The 23,437-nt window shown below is 40.1% G+C and overlaps 1 protein-coding gene across 3 annotated transcripts in view; it reads left to right on the forward strand.

Moving 5' to 3' along the window:
- Positions 1-17,488, forward strand: part of ank1b (ankyrin 1, erythrocytic b) — a 79,399-nt gene extending 61,911 nt beyond the window's left edge. The window contains exons 29-43 of one of the 3 annotated variants that reach the window (XM_044333322.1): positions 1-165; positions 1,768-1,972; positions 2,164-2,260; positions 2,389-2,617; positions 3,126-3,254; positions 4,773-4,892; positions 6,314-6,398; positions 7,561-7,635; positions 7,724-7,855; positions 8,174-8,332; positions 14,821-15,481; positions 15,585-15,720; positions 16,231-16,302; positions 16,901-16,995; positions 17,248-17,488. The exon at positions 1-165 is cut by the window's left edge and continues 47 nt beyond it. In XM_044333322.1, coding sequence (XP_044189257.1) covers positions 1-165; positions 1,768-1,972; positions 2,164-2,260; positions 2,389-2,617; positions 3,126-3,254; positions 4,773-4,892; positions 6,314-6,398; positions 7,561-7,635; positions 7,724-7,855; positions 8,174-8,332; positions 14,821-15,481; positions 15,585-15,720; positions 16,231-16,302; positions 16,901-16,969 — 2,334 coding nt within the window. In that variant the 3' untranslated portion in view covers positions 16,970-16,995; positions 17,248-17,488. Of the gene's footprint in view, positions 166-1,767; positions 1,973-2,163; positions 2,261-2,388; positions 2,618-3,125; positions 3,255-4,772; positions 4,893-6,313; positions 6,399-7,560; positions 7,636-7,723; positions 7,856-8,173; positions 8,333-14,820; positions 15,482-15,584; positions 15,856-16,230; positions 16,303-16,900; positions 16,996-17,247 lie in introns of all 3 variants that reach the window. The other 2 variants (XM_044333321.1, XM_044333323.1) reach the window with 2 other exon arrangements.
- Positions 17,489-23,437: the final 5,949 nt, after the last annotated feature.

The raw sequence follows: 23,437 nt of genomic DNA on the forward strand, positions 1-23,437 counted from the left end.
ATCTCCACTGACTTCCCTCTTTACTTCGCCGTGGTCTCCCGCATTCAGCAGGAGAGTGATCTGATTGGTCCGGAGGGCGGCCGGCTGACCAGTAAGCTGGTGCCCCATGTTGAGGCCATCTTCCCTGAGACAGCTGTAACCAAGAGAGTGAGACTGGGACTGCAGGTAAGACGAGGAGTTGAAACTAGAGAAGAAATGCAGTAGAGGGAGAAGGATATTTAAAAAAACATGAGATAGATTCTATGCATATCCACACCTGTTATAATTGCTTGGGTGTTTGTTATTTTGCTGTACAACAGATACAATCTGGTGCTTTTCAGATAATAACAGCAGATGATTGAATTATGAAACAGCTGACTCAGTCTGTGAGTCAACGGTCTATGCCAACGTGCTTACCTGTGAAATTTGTATTTGTGCTGCATTCAGTCTCTTTGAGTTGAGATTTGACAAATTTCACATTGCGAAACTGATGTTCTGTTTGACAAATGAGCCTTGATATGTAAAAGCTGTTATCAGTCATGGAGAATGTGTATGTTTTACTGTTGACTGCACACAGATGATAAATTATCTTATTATTGTATTCTTATTATAAGTCTATATTTTGGAGAACTATAGAAGTTTTATGCATGTTTTTTTTCCGATTGACTGTGTTTTATGTACACCTTACTTTTGCACTTACTTGTGGACTTTTATGTACACTTTACATATATATCTTTTACGATTTTTGAAATGTAACTTCCTGCCTTACATTTCCAGTAGTCACTGGTTGCCGTTTATTTCATTAATATATCATTTTGCTTAATTTTAAATCTAAAGCACTATGAATGTCTCAGAAAATGATCAGCAACAATGTAAAATATGCATGCTTGTAGTAAAGGCTAAAACACTGAAAAAACTCTGGTGTGGTCATTTACAATATGAAACTATAACCTTTACCCCATTAGATACTGATTATTCCATGCTTTATTAAAGGTTTAAAATACTATATGGTATACAGTTTTACTCCATAACATACAGCATCACCCTGCATATACTGTTGCCAAGTAGGTGACTTAATGCAGGAAGACCATCTCAGCCATTGCACTGTTTCTAAATTAGCATTTACAACACGTGGTGTCTGTTGTGCCAAATAGGAGTTTTTGGCAAGTATGTGGCTGACTGTCACTCATCCAGACCTCCACAGTCACATATATCACACAACACCTCCGCTTGGCTTTGTTCTCCATGACAGGAGGATTTGAACGGATTATGGGTTCTACATTTCTGTTGTTTTGGTCACTTCACTGTACATTATTTACATTGTCTGTCACAGAACTGATGTTATTTGCGGAAACTGCATGGGTCTGAGTTTTGCTTTGCCTTATGCTTCTCTGTTTATGTTTTCCTTTTTATCCAGCCATTCATCACTCCTCAGTTCCCTGATTTAAGTTGTGAGCCACACTGACAGAGCTGATGCACTGATCTGAGTTGGGTCAGGTGTGAAATATGAATTGGTTGCATGCGTGAGTATGGCTGTGAGTTTGACCTTTCGGTCTATTGCACATGTGTTCTGCTCCTTGTTCTGTATTATCTCTTTTTTGCTATATCATTCCTACTTTGTCCTATTATCACCTCCACTTATGTCATCATATTAACTGTGTTCAATTTTATTTTTTTATCTTTCATATATCTATACACCCTCCCCTCTGTCGAACACCATATCCTTTATTCTCTCTTTTCAGGCATGATCTCTCTCAATAACCTTTTCCCTCACCACTTCCACCTCAGGCCCAGCCAATTCCTGATGAATTGCTGACTCGGCAGCTTGGTAACCAGGCGACCTTCAGCCCGGTGATTACCATCGAACCACGCCGACGCAAATTTCACCGTCCAATTGGACTGCGTATCCCTTTGCCACCATCCTGGAGGGAGTGTCCTCGAGATGCTGGGGAGGGTGATACCACCAGCTTACGCCTGCTCTGCAGTGTCATTGGTAGGATCCTGTTGATCAAAAAAACAAGATGTTTGCCAACTTTGGTGACATTGCAATAACTGGGGTTTTTCAACTGACTTGAATTTTTGGATGTAAAAAAATAACACAAAATGTTCTCTAAAAGTGAGGATATGTATATCTGTTACCTTGGGTATTGAGGTATGAATGACACAGTGTGGTTGTTGTCTTAGGTGGGACAGCACCAGCTCAGTGGGAGGACATAACAGGAACCACTAAGCTGATGTACGCCCACAACTGTGCCAACTTCACCACCAATGTTTCCGCAAGGTGAGCTCCTTTCTGATAATGAAGTTAAATGTATTTCCTGTTAGTGCTGCTTCCAGAATCTACAGCTGCAATTAAATGTCTCTTTGTCCCTTTTGTCCTTCCCTTCGTTGTTTGTTTACCTCATTCAGATTCTGGCTGGCAGATTGTCCACGCACGGCAGAGGCAGTGACCTTTGCCAACTTGCTGTACAGGGAGCTTATGTCAGTTCCCTATATGGCCAAGTTTGTTATTTTTGCCAAGATGAATGAAGCGCGCGAGGGACGCTTGCGTTGTTACTGCATGACGGATGACAAGATGGACAAAACACTGGAGCTGCATGAAAACTTCACCGAAGTAGCTCGGAGTCGAGACATTGAGGTCAGCACAGGGGGTAAAGGGCAATGGTTGCCAAGGTCACCGAAAATTAAACGTGTTACGGAGAGAAATAAGTGTTGGAAAACTCATATACAGCTCCCAGACAGTGGAAATTTTTTTCATAGCTGCCTACTTTTATGCAATTGGCTCTTGTTTCTAGAGAATGATTTATATAATAACAATAAATATTAGATGCTGCCAGTAGCAATGCTAGTTATCTTTCTTTTCATCATGAAAAGATGCTATTCCCATTGTTTTTCTCTTCATAATGAATAGAGAGAAGGCTGACATCACTGCTGGCGTTGTTTTCATTGCTCCCAATACCTCCCCATCCTGGAGGGATTGGGCAAGTGCAGGGTTTTCTGCAGCACAGACAAGTAGGAGATTGTGTCAAAGATGTTATGATATCGATCTACATTCTGGCTGTTTTACAAGGGTCAAATCCTTTCCAGATTCTCTTGGTGCTCTGATATATCTTGTCGCCCTTAACATTTTGTGACATTTTCCACAGCTGATGGAGGGCATGCCGCTGCACCTGGAGTGTTCTGGGAACCTGGTTCCCATCAGGAAGGCCACCCAGCAGCCTCGTAGCTTCAGCTTCCAGGCCTTCAGAGATAACAGACTGCCCGTCTCTGTCAAGGTCTGTCTCTATCCGACCGTTTACATGCCTGCATTTTTATCACTCGCTACACATTCATACAGTATCGAGGTTTCGTTTGTTCAGTTGTTGGGTTCAGTGTATTAAGGGTTCACTCGCCAGTTAGTCAGTTTCCCTCCTGAGCACCTGCTGATCACCCAAACCACCTGTTCATATGGTGGATCTGTGTCTGTTTGCTTTTCGGCGTCATATCTGTCAGCCAGTCTTTCAGTTTGTTCATCATTAGCATGTAAAAGTTCAGATAGCAGCGCAGCGCCGTGTCTCCTTCATTCAGCATTACAGCAACAGCACACTAAGAACGTTAAACCTGCATTTTCATTCTAACAGTAATAATAACCGTCTATTCATAAGGTTAAGAAAAAATATGAATGTCACAAGTCACATAGTATTAGGGTATTTGATATATTGGTACATTACTTGATCTGTGTATGTTTGTCACTCAGTCCATTCTTCTTCATGGTTGTCAAATCATTCTTATGTCTAATCAAATTACATATTGCCCAAATTTGCTTGTTGTTTTTGTATTTTATTTTACTCTTAGATTCATTTATATTAATGTGTAATAATAACGGCTCCCTAATATGTAATGGTATTTTTGTTGTGTCCCTTTGGTTATAGAAGCATCACTGTAAACTTGTGATAATTATTGTCAGTCTCTCTTTTTTCCTTTTGCATTTTTATTGTCAAAAGCCCTTCTCTTACACAGATGACTTGTCTCTCTGTTGCTGTTTTCACCTGTTTTAATACTGTGCATCTGTCTGTTTGTGCCTATCTTGTGATCATATGTCATTTTTTATTTGTCCGTCTTTTTAATTTTTATAATTTATTTGTCTGTCTTTCTGTCCATGTGTGTCTGTCAGCGTGACACACACTCTACTGTACAATCATCCCCCAGATTAATACTTATAAATCAAATTATATTTATTATAAATATATATTCATTACAATGTAGCCAAGCAACAAACAACTTACCTATTTACCTGTCAGCTCTCTTGGGTAATTGTTTGCATGTCCTGTGACTCCCTCACTTTCTTTGCCTGCCTTCCTATCTTGCGGCCTCGCCTGTCTGTATGTGTCTGTCTCACTGTCTCTCTTTCTCTCTCTCATGGTCACTCTGTAACTGTCTGGTCTGACAGACGTCCAGGTAAAATGTACAGGTAAATCTCTCCCTCTCGCCTGCCTGTGGACTGCTTTCATCCCTGTTTCCCCCCTGCTTCTCGTCCCATGTTACTACGCCACATGCTCATGACATTGTGGAGGAAATTAATACTACTTTCAATCTGTTTTTCTTCCTCCTCCTCCTCCTTTCTTGCTCTGCTTCTCCTTTTTTCTTGTACATTCTGTTTCTTTCACTCTCCTCCTTTCCTTACTCCTTTTGCTCACTCTTCTCTTTCATTCCTTTATCTGGTATCTCCTTTTTCCCCTATTTTCTCTCTCTCTATTCTCTTTCTTCTTCTTCTTCTCCTCCTCCTCTCTTTGTCTGTCTTATCTCTATGTTAGGTCAGAGATAGTAACAAGGATGCTACTGGGTTTTTGTCCTTTCTACGGAAGTGTACCAAGTACGAGGACACTCAGCACGTACTGTGTAACCTTAATATAACCATGCCACCCTGTGTCAAGGTAAGAACTTGCTTCCAAACACCCTCACAGACACAGTGTTTGAATTTCCCTAGATGTGCTTGACATTCTCCTAATAAGAAGTCAGTTTTCCTATAAAGTATAATACAGTAATCTTACTTACCAAGTTTGATGTGTGAGGTGGGATTTAGTTTTCCATTACTTTGTCACGCCTGATTATATATTGTGCTTATTATTTATGGAGAACCTCATTTAATAATGCAGCTTGTCCAATATTTGAAATGGAGAATATTTGTCACAGGCTGAAAATTTGTATGGTACCTATTCATCTTTTTAAATAAAAAATAAAAACAGTGATTTTTGCCAGTTCTGCATACATACATTTACACTGCAACAAATAAAAGGTAAAACATAAGTAACCCTATTTAAGCCCTTAAAACATCTATAATCTTTTTGCCAATGGTCCACCCACGCGAAAATGAATTGACTCTTTCTGCCACGGCAGGCACAAGAAGTGCAACAGGGATACAGGGGAAGGGCCCAAATGCAGACGTCTGAGGCAGCGCTAGATGCAGCTCAATGATTTTATATACAAAATGGAGGAACAAAGGCTTACAGGATGGTCAGGAAGGCAAGGGTCAGAACCAGAGCAGGCAATCCAAACAGGCAAACAAATCAAACAAGGAGCAGGCAAGATTCAAAAGTCCAATTAACAGGCAAAGTCCAAAACAGGCAGGTAAAAAGTCTCAGGTACAACAGACAAATAGAATACTGAGGCTAGAAAGCAACACATGAAGTGCCTGGCAACTTAATCTGGCACAGGACAAAGGATGTGGACCAGTATAAGTAGTGAGTGGCTGATAAGGGAACGAATTGCAGGTGGGGAGTGGGCGGAGTAGGCCAGGTAACTGCAGGGCCAATGAGAAGTGGGAACAAGTATGTAGAGGAAAGGAGGGGAAGCGCGAGGGCATCTGGTGGACAGCTTGAGGATGGCAGGTCTGGGGAGTTGGAGGAAAGTACATGGCCTGGGAGAAGGGAGCAGAGGGCTGGAGACAGACAGAGAGAGCAATGCAGAGAGCTGGCGATGAGAGAGTGTGGCTGCAGAGAGGGGACTGAGGAGCAGATTGTGACATTTTTAGATTGTTAGACCCTTACGATACCCAAAATGGCTCCATGGCACCTGAATTTGAAAATTAAGTTTTAAAAAATACTGCTGCTTTAAAAGTAGGATGACTCCATATTTTTAAGGCTTCACTCGTATGCTCAGCTACACGTTGTACCTGGATTATTTTTACAACGGGATATTATTTTTAAAATCACCATTACATGCTTACCCATTAAAGCTCTACATAATACAGCATCTGTGGGCGAAACATTGGGTGTTGGAAATTTTAAAAAGTGCTACATTAATGACATTTCAGACAGTAATCATAATGTGATTTTGCTGTTTTAATATTTTTTAGGTTGTTGGAAGCGAGGAGCGCAGGCGAACTTTAACCCCTCTTGCCCTGAGGGAACGCTACAGTGCTCTGAATGAGCCTGGTGTGGGTGAGTCTTTGCCTGACCTTCAGCCCTCTCCTGATATATTCACAGCGGAGACGGGCATTGAATGTTGCACTGCCCCTTTACCCACAACCCTTTGCTACCCACTCCGCCCTCTCTATATACCTGTATCTGTCTCGCGTGCACGCATGGCACAAAGACTGAGCCTTGGATGCAATGCGCTGCTCTAAAGTATGCCCCAGAGTTCTTTGCAGTGCAGTTAGAGGAAATTATATTGAATGTGTGCCAAAGGATGAGTAGCAGTCCCCAATATGATCCATAATGGCTCCATGGCACCTGGCAAATTAGCCGTTTCTTTCCTGAGTGTCCTGGTAGCTATTACAACAGAGGAATGACTTCTGTGATTGGTTTTGCATGGCGCTGATGTCTCCACTGCGATTTCCAATGGCATGGCAGCAGATGATGTTAGCATCAGCACTGTAGCTTAGCAATGGGAATGGGCAGGACCTCGCAGTGGAGCTAGACAGAGGAGCCCTTATACTGGCCTGTTGTAAATGAACAGAGTCAAGATGGCCGTTCTTGTTGGTTAAAACGGTGTTAATGGAGGATGAGGTGGAGTTGGGGTGAAGGGGCAAGGTCTTTTCTGTCTATCAAATACACAGCGCTGCTACATTGCACTTTGGTCACTCTGTAATGGTTACTGAATGCTACTATGATTGGTGGGACTAGCACTTGAATGAACCCCAAATTCTAACCTCCTCTAACCATAACGGTGTGCTAACTCTGAGGATTATTTGGACAACAACAATGTTGTGGGTATTGTTGATTTCCTTCAACAGAGCAATGGCTTTGTCAAGGTAAGTATTGCTATTAACAATTTTAATAGCAACTCAAGCCAACGTCAAGTCTCTTAGGACATGGAAGATTAATCAAACCAAAAAGAGCAAAAAATAGCAACTGTCTTTAGTATTCACAGTCAATAACACACATTTAGATAGTCCAAAGTTGATATTATCTATCTAAGACATTTTACTGGCAAATTATAATCATTTGAATATCAGCTGGACTATCCAAATAAAGTTCCTACTACAGTGTTAAAGAAATATTTTAAAAAGTTGGTTTAAAGTTCAATTAATGTACACGTACAGTATTTGTCTTCGTGTTGTCTTTTTTTGTTTCTAAACTGTCTTTTTAATTGTCTCTTCAGCGGCAGTGAACGCCATGGAGAGGACTGAGATCAAGATCAACATCATATCTGAACAGCTGGGTTTGAGCTGGGCAGGTCAGTCATTTAAAATATCTTAAAATCTATCTATCTACTCTATCTGCTTTTGCATATATGCTTATCTACTTGACTGTCCTCCTGTCAGAGTTGGCACGAGAGCTCCAGTTCGGTGTGGACGACATCAACAGGATCCGTGTGGAGAATCCCAACTCTCTGCTGGACCAGAGCTCTGCCCTGCTCAACCTATGGGCCAGCAGAGAGGGCAAACGGGCCAAGAGTACGTCCAATATTATTGTATATCTCTTAGAAATGACCTGTTACCTACCTAAATATCATGGCTGCAGTTTATATCACTTGGAAACAGTGCACATAAGTAGAATCCAGAAGAACTGAAGGGTCAGATTCAATGTGACTTTGGATGTCTACAAGGTATCCTGTATCTACAGAATACTCCGACTTCCCATCTTTCCTGACTCCCTAAATGTTTCTCTCTTCCTTCATCCCTCTTTTGTGTCTTTGTACACATACAACTCTTCCTCTGTTGGTCTCCTTCTCTTTTTTCCATTCTTCCTCCCCCCTTCTATGTGTCTCTCAGTGGAGAGCCTGTACGCTGCTCTGAGGAACATCGACCGCGCAGACATTGTGACCTCTCTAGAAGGTCAGGCTCCACAGCCAGCACCCAGTTCTTCAGAGGAGGGTGCCTGTCGACTCGGTGACCGCGACTCCACCCTGCTGTCACCCAGTGTCATCAATGGTAAGACACACAAACACATTAAACATCACACACACAAGATGTACCGTATTCAAATCAGTACACTTATCAAAGAATGGTGAATTACAGCAAAAATATGGCATTTTCTCTTTAATAAGTGATTTCATCTTGGATTCTTGTTTTAAATTATTTTAACCGATGTGTAAAGATTCTTCCCAATTCAAGATATGTGAATTGTTTTAAACAAAATGCCCAAAAGATTTGAATTTTACTAAAGTTTTAAGGGTAAATAGCAGATGACTATACACAAAGGAATGAATACTCATAGTTCATTCATGTGGAGGCTGATGTTAAGCTCCTTGTTTGATATGATGATCTATTCATCAGATATAAACATTTCTCTGAATGTGATTTTACTGTAATTTTCTGCTCAAGCATTTGCAAAGATATAAATTCAGAACATGTAGGAATTCACAGGAAATGCTGGTCCATAATAAGTAGCTTTCAAACATGAAATTAAAAAAATACCAAACTTTCACTGGAAATGTTTAGTAAAAATCACCATGATTCTGTGCTTATTTCACAATTATTCATCAAGGATTCATTTACAAATGTATTGTTCACAACAGCTAGTGTAGTAAGCACTACTAAAAACCTTCTACAGCACAATAAGGTGAGCTATTGTTCTCGTTTATTTTCCACTTCTGACCTGCTTCCCTTGAGTATGGGTAACAGCCGTTTTACCTTGTCTCTGTTGCTCCACAAGAGGTCACGGACACAAGGCCATCGCGCCTAGTGCACAAGCCAAGAGTTATTAGACCCCCGTTTTTCAGAAGGGGTAAGTTGAAGGGAACTCGGGCTGCATGGTGGTTTGCTGCTCATGATGATGATGATGATGATGATGATGATGATAGTGATGATGAATCTCAAATAATGTTTTTGAGGTCTGAGGAATGGTGTCATTCTCCCACCATGAACCCAGCCTATTGCAGCATGCACTAACCCTGTCTCTGTGCATTCCTCACTGGGGCACAAGTCATTTTTTTTCAGTTACAGTTTTTTCACACCTCATACTCGAGCCCTGAACATGATGGTTCGTACTCTTCTTACGTAATATGAGAAACGAGGATAACGCCCTCTCACTTTACTGACAGGATTTTAAGAGAAACAAACATTTTAAAGGCCACAAACAAGATTAACACGTGGTTAATTCCTGATTTTTAAATACGAATGTTTGAGATTATGTTTAGATTACATGTGTGTGAGTGTGATTTTGTGAGTGTGTGCGCACACACACGCGCGCATGTGTGTGTGCATACATTCATCTGTGTGTGTGTGTGTGTCTGGGATGAATACACTAGTCAAAAGTGGCGCTAGTACACAGATAGTGTGCTCTGGGCCTTCATACCTTGTTTCTATTCCTCCCTCTTTCTTTCTTCCTCCCTCTTCTCTTTCTCCCTGAGAACAAGACAGAATTTCACCTGTGTTATGATGTTTGATTGACAGCAGACGCTGTAACAGGCCTTGAAATTCACGTCTTTTGCTCAGGACGATCTCTCTCTCCGTCCAACTTTCAGTCTTTTTCTCTGAACATGTCATATCTGCTGCCCAGCCGCCCTGCTCCTCCCCCTCCTCCTCCTCCCCCCTCTCCTGCTCTTCTTCCTCACAGCTCTTCCTGTCCGACCTCTGACCTCATATGACCTCATGTTGACCTCTGGGCCTCCTCTTCTCTTGTCATCTTATTTTCCCGCGCTCCTCCCTCGTTCAGTCAAGCGGGGACCCTCTCCTCCTCTCTCAATCCAGCTCTGTGTGTGTACTACAGTTTGTGCATGTGCATGCTGCATGCTTTGCTGTTACAGTATCTGTGTGCGTGTGTGTGTGTTTGTGTGTGTGTGTTTGTTGTTGTGTGTATGTGTGAGCGTGTTTCAGACCTGGGCTTCAGTAAATAACAGCTGAATTTGTTGATATTCAAAGAAAGTCAAGAAAACTTGATTTAGCTCAGCTTGCAAGAAATTTCTGTGTGAATATGAATATTTGTTTGATGGAGGTTATGTTTTTATTGTCAAGAACTTTTGCAATGCTTTGCAAAATAAACTAGGCTCAGTTTAATACTTATGATACATAAAAATATCTCAAAATAATTTTTTGCCCAGGTTCAACCTAGATGATTTTTGTCTGTACAGTGTCAGGGATGTGCGAGTGAGGAGTCTCTTGGAACAAAATAAAGTCGAGGCATCTAGCATCTTTATATGCATGGCATGCTTTCAATGTATGAAGTTTTCTTCACAGTGTAAAATGTTTTCTCTGTTCAACTGGTGTATTTCAGTCTTGTTTTTAATGCTATATTAACAAACAAATGTTTTTTCTTTTCTTTTTCTGTAAAATAAATGGTGTGTTTTTCAATGCTACGCTGTAAGATGTGATCAGCTGCGTAACACATAATGTTCAACATACAATGTTTCTATGACATGATGTCTTTCATTCATGGGCAAAATGACTAACTGTAAATTATTCTAAGTGTGTCACAGGGACTCGGTATGTTTTAAAAAAAATGGTCCACATATTTGTCTAGTTTGCATAACTTTTTGAAATTTGAAAAAATGTTATTGCATAAGTATGTTGTGCAATTAATACATGTGTAAAAGAAAAATAAATCCTTTCAGTGCAAAATTTAACATCAATCTACAGTTATATTATATATACACATACATTATATTTATATACATTTTCATAAACTATGTTTTGCCCAAGACTGATGACGGACTCACTGTTAACATTGTTTGAACGTTATCTGCCAGCAGGAATATTAGTGAGTGATGTTTGTACATTGGTTTGGGTGCGTGTGACTATTTCTGTATATTCAAGCCTCACCTGTGAGCCAAAAGTGTGTCCTCATCTGTTTGTGTATTGTGTGTTTGTGTGTGTGTGTGTGTGTATGTGTGTTTACAGTGGTAAAATAAGCGAGTAGCGTGTTGTGCTGTGCAGTGTGTTGTGTTGTGTTTTGTTTTTTTTTCTTGTGCCATGACAATCTCTGTGGAGTTTATTTGTGCTTCACCACATCCTGTGCCTTCGACACCTGTGTGTGCGTGTTTGTGTTTAAATAGCAGGAGTGAAGGGAAAGGCTAACCCAGACTCATCTAATTCATTCTAACTCTCATTCTAATTCTGACTCATCCCTCCCTGTTCACTTCATTCTGAAGCCACCTCCCATCATCCCGGCCCTGTACCATCCCAGAAACACACACACACATGCTTACTGACACTACACTATGGTCCATTAGCGCAAAAACTCTGAGGGACAATTACTTACACAGTAAAGAGGTATTTCATCCATAATATGTAGTATTTTTTTTAACTGGCCAGAGTTGTTATGGATTCAGAAGAAGTTTTAGTTTTTAGCACACAGTTATGTTTGCAACAATTTAAGTTTCAGTGTGATTATATTTTTGGTAAAACAGTGTGCTGGTAAAATTCAAATTATCTACACTGAATATTCTGACCTGAAGGGTTTTTAAACGTAAGAGTGGAAAATGTCATCATATGCAGATCAAGCAGAGTAGACTTTGCTATATTATAGCCAATTTCCTATATAAAGACATCATGAATATTTATGAAATGGGTAGATTCTGCAAAAAAAAAAAAAAAATCAAAAATGTGTCAGCTTTGCTAAATGTTTGAAAAAACTACAGTGCATCAACTGCACCTAGTGGAATTAGTTGCTGAACCTGAAACTTGTATGGTATATATATATATATATATATATATATATATATATATATATATATATATATATATATATATATATATATATATATATAAAATTTAAAAAAAAAAAAAAAAACTTGTTGAAATGAATGTGATTTTGAAATATAGTAGTTGATGCACTGCCTCATAGGGATATTGCAAGTCATTGATTTCTACAAATAAATTCCCTTTGCCTTAGTTTTCTCAGCCTGGGCCATCAGTTATAACAGTAAAGGCAGAGGCTAGTAGAAGGATCTGGTAAGGATTAGGACAGGAAATACTAAACATGTAAGCTGTTGATTAACATAATTTATTGCAAATGGAAATTTTCAATATTATGAGAAATATTTTGACAATCAATTTGTAAAAACCTTAAGGTTGTGCTCACACTGTACCTTGGGTTGCTCTGTCAAAGCCCCATCTCAGCCATGCTGTTATAAAGTCTCTACTCTGTTCTTACAGCTGCACCTCAAGTGGATTAGGGCTCTGAAGCAGAGCAGTATAAACAGATGCTAAGTTTGATTTTGGGTGAAATACTCCTTTACCGTTCACTTTATTCCATTCATCTGACCTCATTGATGCAACAACTTATCAATGTCATTTTACTTACAGTGTTGATTAATAAGGCAATCCCCAATCCAAACATGTCATATGTACTGTACCAAAATGTGAGGATTATTGTCTTCAGGTATCACCAAAGACAACATTATAAACTTTAACTTATAAGCTTTAGTCACATAACATTTCCAAAGTATATTACTTTAAATGCTGATTTTTTTTTTAAATTTCTTTTAAATAAGATGTTCAAAATTATGTTAGATTCTATTAATTAAAAATAGGAAATAACTGTTCAAAAATGCTACTCAATTATTAATTCAATCAATTGTTTCTACTTTTTTAATTCCAGTGAAGAGATTGATGTTATTGAGATCAAGACAACGGATATCAAATGATGATATAAATGGCCTTTAAACTGAGAGATAAACAAATTTGTTGTCATTATACTGTATTCACTATAAATATAAATATAAATATAGCTATAATATGAATGTAAAATACATTATAATATACCAATTCAAGTTGTTTTGTACTGATATTAATATTAGAAAACAAATATTAGAAAAATGATCACTGAATGTATTGTGTGTTTGTGTGTCCTGTGTATTTTACCAGTGTTGTTGCAGTGAATGATGTCTTGGTAATAGAACCAAACAATGTGTCAATGTATTTCGTTTATACATTATTAATTATATTTTAAGAGTTATTCTGCATTTAAAAATATATATTGAATAATGTTTGATATTCCAACAATATAATCTATTCTTTTATATTCTATTCATCAACTAAGGCTTCCTGAATCTTAAGACAATTAGCAGAATTACATAAAATAATACATGCTGCTACATGATGATACATTATATGTTTATTTTAAAAAGTCTGTCAGTTTAGAATAAAAATCAACATCTGGTACTGTAAATTTCTTTCATTAACAGGCACAAATTAATCATAAAATAATCTTTAAATATAATAGTTTTGTCTGACGTGTGTGTGTGTGCGCATATGTATATGTGTGAGCGAGTGTGTGTATGTGTACACTGACTTGTATTTGGATGCTTGGGATGCAGACATATAAATGCATGACTGTGCAACTACAGGAGAATGCAAGAGCAACAGTAACTTGCATTTTCCCTTGTAGAATCTGCAAGCTGCTGCTGACTCCCAACACAGGACGTGTTACAAGGGTTGGAACGATAATAGAGAGACATTTCAGTACAGCTTTGACATTTGTATCACAGCTGCTGGGATATCAGAAAAAGTTCATCTAAATGTCTAGTACAGCACTCAGTCGCTGCCTTGACATGGTCAGGTATACACATAGACAGATTTGTTACAAATTTACAGTATATCCTTTAAATATTGCAATCGTCAAAAAGTGAAATAGATGTTAAGCAAATCTGTCTTTTGGGGATTGGCTGTCTATTGATTCTTCAGCTCTTATGGACGTTTTTGCCAGATTCTCAAAGAGCTTATCTTCTCTTAGATGTTGCTGATGATGATATTACAGGAGAAGATAGCAAAACTCCCAGCAGTGCTTCCACGATGAGTGAATATCGTGCCAACCTCACAATCAATATATAACTCTAGACTTACCTTTTTTTCTCTTAGTAAGTAACAGTGTCTGTTCTGCAGATTCACTCTCTTACACGCTAGCAAACAAGAGCCTCATACCACTTACCTCACAGAAAACAGATGATACACCAAACCCCTTTATCCCTCACCTCACTCAAAAATGCTGTGTCCCAATGACAATAACCTGAAGTGCTTCCTTTGGATCAAATCTACAAACTGGCAGAAAATGAGTCCAAATATTTATACATGAATTAGACAAATCAACAGAAGATTGATAAAGGAAGCTGGTTTTAGAGCGAAAGACAATGTTTTACTGCTTCCAGTACTATTCTTGTGTTTTGCCTTTTAAACTGAAAGTAGTGTAAAACATATCAGCTGGAATTTATTGAGTCTTGGAGTCAGATTGCTGGTTCAGGATCAATATGTCTTTCTTATCACGTTGAGTGAAATGAATTGAAGGATATTTGAATCCTAAATAAGTGGTCTAAACTCTAAGTGCTTGATAAAGAGTCTTTCCTGGTATATTGGGACAGGGCTGAGCCCCACTGTTTCACTTATAGGTCGGAGAAACAGTCGACCCACCACCTCCTCATTCTCCCCCTGGCTGTGCCTGCGTGGTGTTAGTCTTTCTCTTGTCGCCCCTGTCTTCCCTCCAGGTTATGGGCTGGTGCAAGAGGAGCTGCTGTCCCCGGCCTCCATGCAGTACAGCTTGCCCTCTCCACTGGGCGCAGAGCCCTACTGGCAGGAAGTCTCGAGCCTCGAGTGCGCCCCCATCGCTACCACCGAGGAAGACACGTTAATGGAGATGTCGGACGTTCAGGTGTGGCCAGCAGGGGTCAGCCCCTCGCTGGTTACAGTGGAGGACTCGTCACTGGAGGGCAGCAGTCGGGCCGACGACTCGGAGGGCGCCACGCTCTCCCTTCCCTGCAGCTTGGGTCGCCCGAGCAGCGGCGCCAGCGGGGCCAGCGGCTCCATCATGGAGCTGGAAGAGGAGGAGGAGGAGGAGGAGGAGGAAGGGGAGGTTGAGGAGGAGGAGGTGCCACAGGAGCCAGCAAGTACGCTGGCAGAAAGGGACAGGGTGAGGGCCAGTGGCGCTGTTCCCAAGGTCAACCTGAACGGCCAGCTGGGAGGTCAGAGGTCGGACGGGAGGAGAGGGGAGGCCGTTGTGACAGGAGGAGGAGCGAAAGGAGGAGGAGTTGGAGGTGTAGGGTTGGGTTCAGTGGAAGGGATTTCTGTTGTTGCAGGCCAGCAGGTGTACGCCCAGCGGTGTGAGATGTCGGGACTGAGTCGAGCTGCGGAGCACAACGGAGACAACCGGTACATCAGCTATAACTCAAATCAATCTGACTACATTGTGTGTTCTTTTCCTGCTGTTTTCCACTTCCATTCCTCTCTCCTCTTTTTGCATTTGGGTTTCCAGGTTGGTGGGAGGCGGAGCGTTTCAACCCTACTTACCTGACAAGGATTCCCTGCAGGGCTGGGTGGGCTCGGTGTCATCGGGACGCGACGGCAGCATGCCGGGCTTGCGTGTGGCCCAGGAGGCTCTGCTGACTCCGGTGTGTGACACGGGTTACTCTCATGTGCTGCGTGGGCGCCTCCTGCAAGGCACACAGCCCTTTGACAAGGGGCTGGGCTTCTCTCACCAGGAGGCGGGGCCACATGCTTGGGAACAGGAGCAGAGGCGGGGCCAGGTCAGGTTGCCAACGCCGACCACCCGTCGCTTCCTGCGCCTGGAGGGGGAACATCTTGTCCATGCCTTTTTTATCTTTTTTGAATTATCAACTGGGAAGACAGTCATTCAGTTTAATTTTTTTGCTCGTGACCATCAACAGTTTTAGTCTCACTTAACAACTCGACAATAATCATCAAAATTGATCGTTTTGATGATGTCACAGAGCTTGACCAGAAAAATGTGTTGCATGGTGCAACACATGGGAAAAATCTGCCATGTCAGACAATTTATTTATTTTTTTACATTTCTACTAAACAAACGATTTATTGTTGTATAAAAGTGAATGTTATGAATTGATATTAATATTTAAATGATATCTGTTATCTTCATACAGAGAGAGGATAAAGAGGACTATGCTGCTGAGCCGCAGTTTGCTGATGAACACGGAAAGGTGCTCGCCAGAAAGGTGAGTCAGTCGTGTTTTCATCATTTCCACTGAGTCATATTCACACACAAACACTGTCAACGCAAGCTGACAGCATTTTACTGTGAATCAAGTCACATAGCCTGGCACAAAGGGTGGGAAATTAACAGCAGCCACCAGCCAAATGTTGGTTAAAAGCATATTGTCCCCATCAGCAGATATAACAACCAACCAACTATGATTCAGGGATCATTCTCACTCTAGAAATAAAGAATTACATTTAAAAGGTATTCATCCATGTATTTAAAAACTGCAATACCTACTTGTACAAAAATGAGTATTGGTACAAAAGTGAAATGTTAACATCTTTCATCATCATTGTCATCAATGGAAAAATGCTTGCCCATGAATAAACTGACATATTGAACAATGTGCTTCAGGTAGTGAAGTGTTTGGGAGGTAACTTCCGATCTGATTGGCTGATGGCTCACTCAAGGTAAAACAGTGACAGCTGGTGAATTTCGGGGCTGCTGCTGGTGGAAAGACAAGTTAGTTTCCTGCTCTGGTTACATGTAGAAGCTTTAGCAGTTAACTGGTCCGAGTGTTGTCTCCTTCCCTCCTCCCTCCCTCCTTCCTCCAGGTGGGGGTGGATGTGAGAAGGGGCGCTCAGTCAGTGCAGCACACCAGTCTGCGAAGAGTTAAACACTGAAATACACATACTACCCAGTGCTCAAGGTACGGGACACACAACAAGCACTTGTGCATCCCAGTGCTTGGAAAGATGCCTCTATGGCAACATATTGGACTGTTAGAGCCTAATTATCTCTCACATGCTGTTCTCTTCCATTTTTGTTCAAAAGTAAGAGCCCTTAGATTTGGCATCCAGTACACTATGATGATAATAATTTTATGTTTTTGTTCTCTTTGGAGGGGCAAAGTCATTTAGCTGTGTTTTGTGCGTTAATAGCATCTCTCTCTGTTTTCTAGGACAGGAAAGCCACTGCCAAATCATCCTCCACAAAAACACAACCAGACCGCAGAGGAAAATGAGCAAGGGAGGAGAGGAAGACAAAGACTACGAAGTGCAAACTACAAAATGACAAACATCCTCAAACAGAATCATCCTCAACGTGTGACCATGGAGCAAACCACAAAAGAAAAGAGCAACAGAAAAAAAGTTCAACTTGTAGTTTTATAACATTTGTAAAGAAAAAAAAATATCAACTAAACTAAGGCATGATGATTCCCTTTTTTTTTTTACAAAAAAAACCCAACAAAAAACCAAAACATAAATGTCAGTAAAACAACCAAGAAAAAAAAAAGCAAACAAAAAGTGCTTCCTGTGAACTGTAATCGCATGATGACTGCTGGTGCATGCCCTTTGACCTTTTGAACTGTCATTATCTACAAACTGAAGGGGTACAAGGTACGGGGGGTTGGCCCACGCTTGGGTCGCGGGCCATATCAAGGACCTTATTCCCCCTCAACTGGAGTGGTTCGTGTCAGCGAGTTGAGTCCAATAACACTACAGCCAAAAAAAAAAAAAAGTCCCTCAATGGAAGGTTCTGTATACAGCTACGCCTCTGCTGAGCCCAGCGACGCTTCTTTCACTGGACCCGTTGCCCTGTTACTCTCAATGTGATATATGCACTCTATGCTACGTGGACATGTGTCGGTGTGTGTGTATGTGTGCGTATGTGTGCGTGTATTCTTCTCTACCGCATGTGTTTCTCGCTTCTGGCTTAGCGCTGAGCCCCGCCCTCCCCCCCATGATTGGCTTATTGCCCCCTGTGATGTCACGGCGTGCTCAGTGCTGGAATGAGAAAGCCGCTGTGCTCCCCTGCTCGTGAGTGTCCTGTCTGCGTGTGCTGACGTCTCTTCCTTTTTGTGGGTGAAGCTCGCTTCTTGTGTTTGTTTCTTTGGGACGTGTCCATTTTGGTTTTTAAGCGTCGTTCTGACTTCAGTATGGAACTGAATATCTTTACCCCTCGTGTTTTCAGGGGAAAAGACATCAGGAATGTTTTCTTCGGGAAAAGGTTTGGTTGCCTGATTGCATCGTGCAGCAGCTCTACAACACAAGGACTGACTTTTTCCCTCCCCTCGTCACCTTTTCTAACCTTCTTCTGTCATTTCTTCCTAGTAGTGCGTCATCTCGATCCACAATTTTTCTCAGTAGCCTCAGTCTAATATGCAGTAAAATCACAGGCCTCTCCATCATCTATAGCTCCTCCATCCAGTGTTAAAAAACTTTGTGTGCTCCCTTAATCTGTTTTGCAACGGCTGTAGTGCCTCACTGTCACATTTTGGTTCATTCATTTGAAACAAAGTGAATGAAGTGGGGACAACGTGGAGGATCCGATTCATGTGAGGATGTAGATTTGGAAGATTTCTAATCTAGCATGTGAAAAATAGCATTACGCTACTTCGACATGTGATTGTGAAAGGAACTGTGCAGCGAGGACAGACAGGTAGCACTGTGATTGTCTTATTCTCACTGACCCCAGACTCGTGAACTGTGAAGACACACATATATACAAACAAAAAAGCACACCTACACACATGCATATACAGTATACACACACACACACACACACACAAACACACATTCAGAAACAGAACATAATTAAATAATTATTGCCTGGTCAGAGTGTCGGGATAGGTTTTGAGTTTGCCACAGCAATAATACCTAACAACAAGAACACAGAAGATGGAAGGATTTGATACAGAAAGGTGTAAAAGACTGAACTCCTCAGTGAAGACAGGAACTCCATCTGGACAAAACAGCTATGCTGTATCTGACCGGTTCCAGCGACCTTGAAGTGAACGAGTCAGAGAGGACACGCTGATGCAAGATCAGATGACTCAGCTGTAGCAGTGTGGGACTGCGGAGGCCTGGGAGGGACTGTTTGTTTCTCAGCACTTAACGTAGCAAAATATAAACCAGGATATGTTAACTTAATACACTGATACCTAATATGGAGTCTGCTGCTGCCGTAAGGTGCACACCATCTCCATTTTCTTTTTCTGATCTTTTTTTTTTTTTTGAGTAATTTAAGTTAAAATGTTCATCTTTAATGGTTTTAGTATATCACACGTTTCAAAAACACCACTGACATCACTGTAAACCTCCTGTTCTCTTAATCTCTGAAACACATTTTTTATGCAGAAACCTGACAGCAGCACTATGAAGAGGTCATATCATAGTAGCACACATTTCCTGGAAATCAAAACACAATATTAACCCCATAAGTACTGTAAATGCTACTGTAGCCTGAATGAGTGAGACACCGAATGAATGAATGAACACATTAGTTGCACATCACTCAAATGCACATATTTTCCATGCCCGGTCCGTGCACATGAGAGCCTCATCGGATATAGCACATGTTTATTACATATCACATGTTTTCCACTGTTTACTCCACTCAGGTTTTCAGTTCTGCTTTGTCAGAAACAAAATGTTTTGTTTTCTTTTCTTTTTTTTTTTTCCTTTTTTTAAGAGTCCTACTCTTAAAGATGAATGCAGGACACAAAGTGAGTGCTTCAGAACTAGACTCTGGTGTTGGGGCAGTTTGGGGTGGGATGGGGATGCTCTGGGTTTTTGGAGGGATGTATGAAGCAGGATGGTTTGTGTGTGTGTGTGTGTGTGCATGTGTGTGTGGATATGGTGGGGAGTTCTTTCATTCAAATAAGACCAAAAAGATACAGGGTATTGAGTGTGCGGTCAATAACCATGCATCCCTTTATCCTGTATATGCAACTTTGTGTGGAGAACCCTCCTCTATGTGGAGGCAAAGTGAGAGAGAACCGCTGTCGGTTGTGTTTATCTGAATTCATTTCCACCATTTGATGAACAAAAATGAACCCCGAATTTAGACATTTAAAAGAAAATGAATATACTTAATCCTGTGTTAAAGTTATAATTATGATTTTCATCACATCAAAACTCAATTTTGATATGTTTTAGCAGCAGATGCCATTCAATCTAACTCTGTATTTGCCTTCATTGTTACTGCTGCCTTTCCTGCACAAAATTCCAAATTGTATCCACACATAAACATTTGAACAAAACAATACATGTATGTTCTAGACATGATGCAGAAGACAAAAAGCCGGTGTATCTGTGCATTTCACATAATGCGGAAGACAAATATTTTAATAAGTATTATCGAGTCGGATGACACTGTGGACTGTCTTCTTTAATCCTCACGGTGAATCTCATGAGCCTACTATTTGTTTGGGTGAGCTTCAAATAGATACACAAGTTGCTCTTCTACTACTGCTAAAAATTTAGAAGGAGAAGGAAATTAGTTTTTTAATTTGAAATTAATTTAAATCAAGCAAGACTGAAGTTTTAATGATCATAAATTTAAGTAGTTTTCCTTTTGTTTAGCTTACAGTTAAAAGACCAGATATTGATCACAATTTAAACCATCAGTATTTGAATTTGCCATCAGTCTGACATGACAAATTTGACTCCACCAAGTGTGTGTGTGTGTGTGTGTGTGTGTGTGTGTGTGTGTGTATGATGGTGCTTGGTTCCAAACCTAGTTGGATCAGGGGGAAGAAGAGAGAAAGTTTTTACCAGGCATGTGACTTGAGAGGACGTGTAACCTACGACGATGTATTTTAAAGAGTATTGTAAAATTTTAACAAAGAATAGCGATCACCTATACTCCTTTAGAATGGATACATGACAATGTAAACGCAATATCATATTACTCTATCCTAAGGAATGCAACTGCGCACATGCACAAAAAAAGATGTTTTTATGAAAATATATGTATAAATATATGACAAAATATATTTAATTAGAATGCTATGCACCCTCATAGAGTTGTTATGGATGTTCTTTAAGCATTATCTAGACTAGGCCAACGCCCACATCATGGGGAATGTAGAGGCTTTGTAGCTATGACCACTTGTTTTCTTTTCTTTTGTATTGTCCTGGAGAGAGGATAAACAAACGTGAATATGTATACAAGCCTTTCAATCAGAATCATTCTGACATGAAGATATGTATAGATCATCTTACCCTGTACACCAGCTCAAACCATTTACAAGAATTAATAAACAAAGATGTGACATAAATGCTGTGTCTTGGTTTCGTAAAGTGAAATGAGTGCAGCCCTTTTGTATGTTTACTATAATATTCCCACATGGACCATTTCTTTAAATATTCATTTGTTATCATTTATTATTGTAGACTTATAGATGTTGATTGTATGATAGTATTATTTTTGTTGTCAACTAACCTGCCAGTTACTTCCTTAATTAATTGATTATATAATACTTTGGTCTATATAGTGTCAAAACTAGGGTAACACTTTACTTTAAGTCCCTCATTTAGCATTTATAAGCATTATAAAAAAGGTTAACAATGGTTATAAGACATTATGATGTAGTTGTGAGCAGATATATGTGTTTATTCTTGTATTTCTTAACAACATGGACTCCTTTGGGTACCATAAGTGGAGGCTGGAGCATAAACAGGTAATGAATGACAGTATAGTAACACATTTGTAATACTATGTCGTCATAGGAGAAGTTATAATAACTGACAAATACTAAACATTAATGAACACTTAAAATGTTCTTGTGTCTGCTTATAACTACATTATAGTGTTATATGCCATTAAATGTTTGTATGCTGCTTATGAATGCTAAATAGGGGGACTTCAAATGTTACTAAAAAGGGTGGAAAATGCTGGTACACACTAAAAAAATGGTGCTGAATAGCACTAAAAGTGGTTCTTTGGCTCTTAATCATAGGAGAACTGTTTTTGATGCTATATAACTCCTATCTTTAAAGGTGCTATATAGCACTTTTGCCAAATGGTGCTACATATAATCATTAGCGGTGCCGTATAGCACTATGTTGCTTCAACAAAAATGGTGCTAAATAGTACCCAAAAGTGGTTCTATGTCTCATAATCATAGGGGAACATTTTTTGGTGCTGTATAGCACCTTTGTCAGATGGTGCTACGAAGAACCATTAGAGGTACCATGTCAATGGCCAAAGCGCAAAACCTCCTATCTGCAGAATTTTCTGATTGGCGGATTTCACTTTGGATGATGAGAACAAAGAAGGCTCATCATATTCAGTCTGTCTGCAAGATAATCCCGCTCTTCGTTGTGACAGAAAAGTCACCTGAAGAAAACGTCCTATCAGGTTCGCTGCGAACATGTTGAGTCACAAAACCTATCTGCATCAGCACCAGACCGAGCTGAATTCTGACCCTGGTATACTACAATGTAGTAACTATTACATTTACTACACTGGCCCATCTCTTTACCTGAAAACAATCTTGATTTTATTTTTAATTTAATTTTAATTATTAACTTAATTTAGAGCATCAATTTGTAGAACCTCTTCCAACTGGCACCGAGTGCAAAAGCTCCTATTTGCGAAATGATCCAGGAACAGTGGGGGAAAACCTCCAATCTGCACTTTGCGAGGCACTTGTTTTATTGTTAACACATAATATATTATGTATTGAGTATCCTTTACAAATAGCATTCTAGAAGAAAATTTAAAATTAAAAGGGCGTCTGATTTTCCCGAAACCTTGATAAAATGAATATGGGTTGGGTGGTGACAGAGAAATGGGTAAAATTAGGAAGATTGAGTGTTAGTCAAGAAATGTGTAAGGGGGGGTTGCTACTCGAAAAATGGCTAAAATTGAGAGGCCATCTGATTTTCCCAAAAACTTGATAAAATGAATATTGGGTGGGTGGTAACAGAGAAATGGGTAAAATTAGGAAGATTGAGTGTTAGTTGAAAAATGGGTAAAATGAGTAAGGGGGAGATGTTACTCAAAAAATGGGTAAAATCAAAAAGTCATCCGATTTTCCTGTAGGGGGGGGGGGGGGTATCAAAAGGGCAGCGTCCAGTAACACCATACAAAGATCTACCATCTGGCATTTGTAAATGTCTATGGTATTTGTCAGGAGTCCGGAGAATACACTCACTTTCCTCAGTAAGAACACTTTTGATGATGAATTATATAATATTTTTATGCTGTATGGATTTGTCCCTATGTCCTGAATGTGACATTGAAGGCCACATTAGAAATAAGTAGTTAATACTTGAATGCAGTGCTCAACAAGGAAGGTCAAGGCTCACAAGGGGACCTCGGTGGGGATATCTCCTTAGACAGGGGCTTTGGAGGGAAAA

Source organism: Thunnus albacares, chromosome 18 (assembly GCF_914725855.1).
Source record: "Thunnus albacares chromosome 18, fThuAlb1.1, whole genome shotgun sequence".
NCBI classification, from domain to species: Eukaryota; Metazoa; Chordata; class Actinopteri; order Scombriformes; family Scombridae; genus Thunnus; species Thunnus albacares.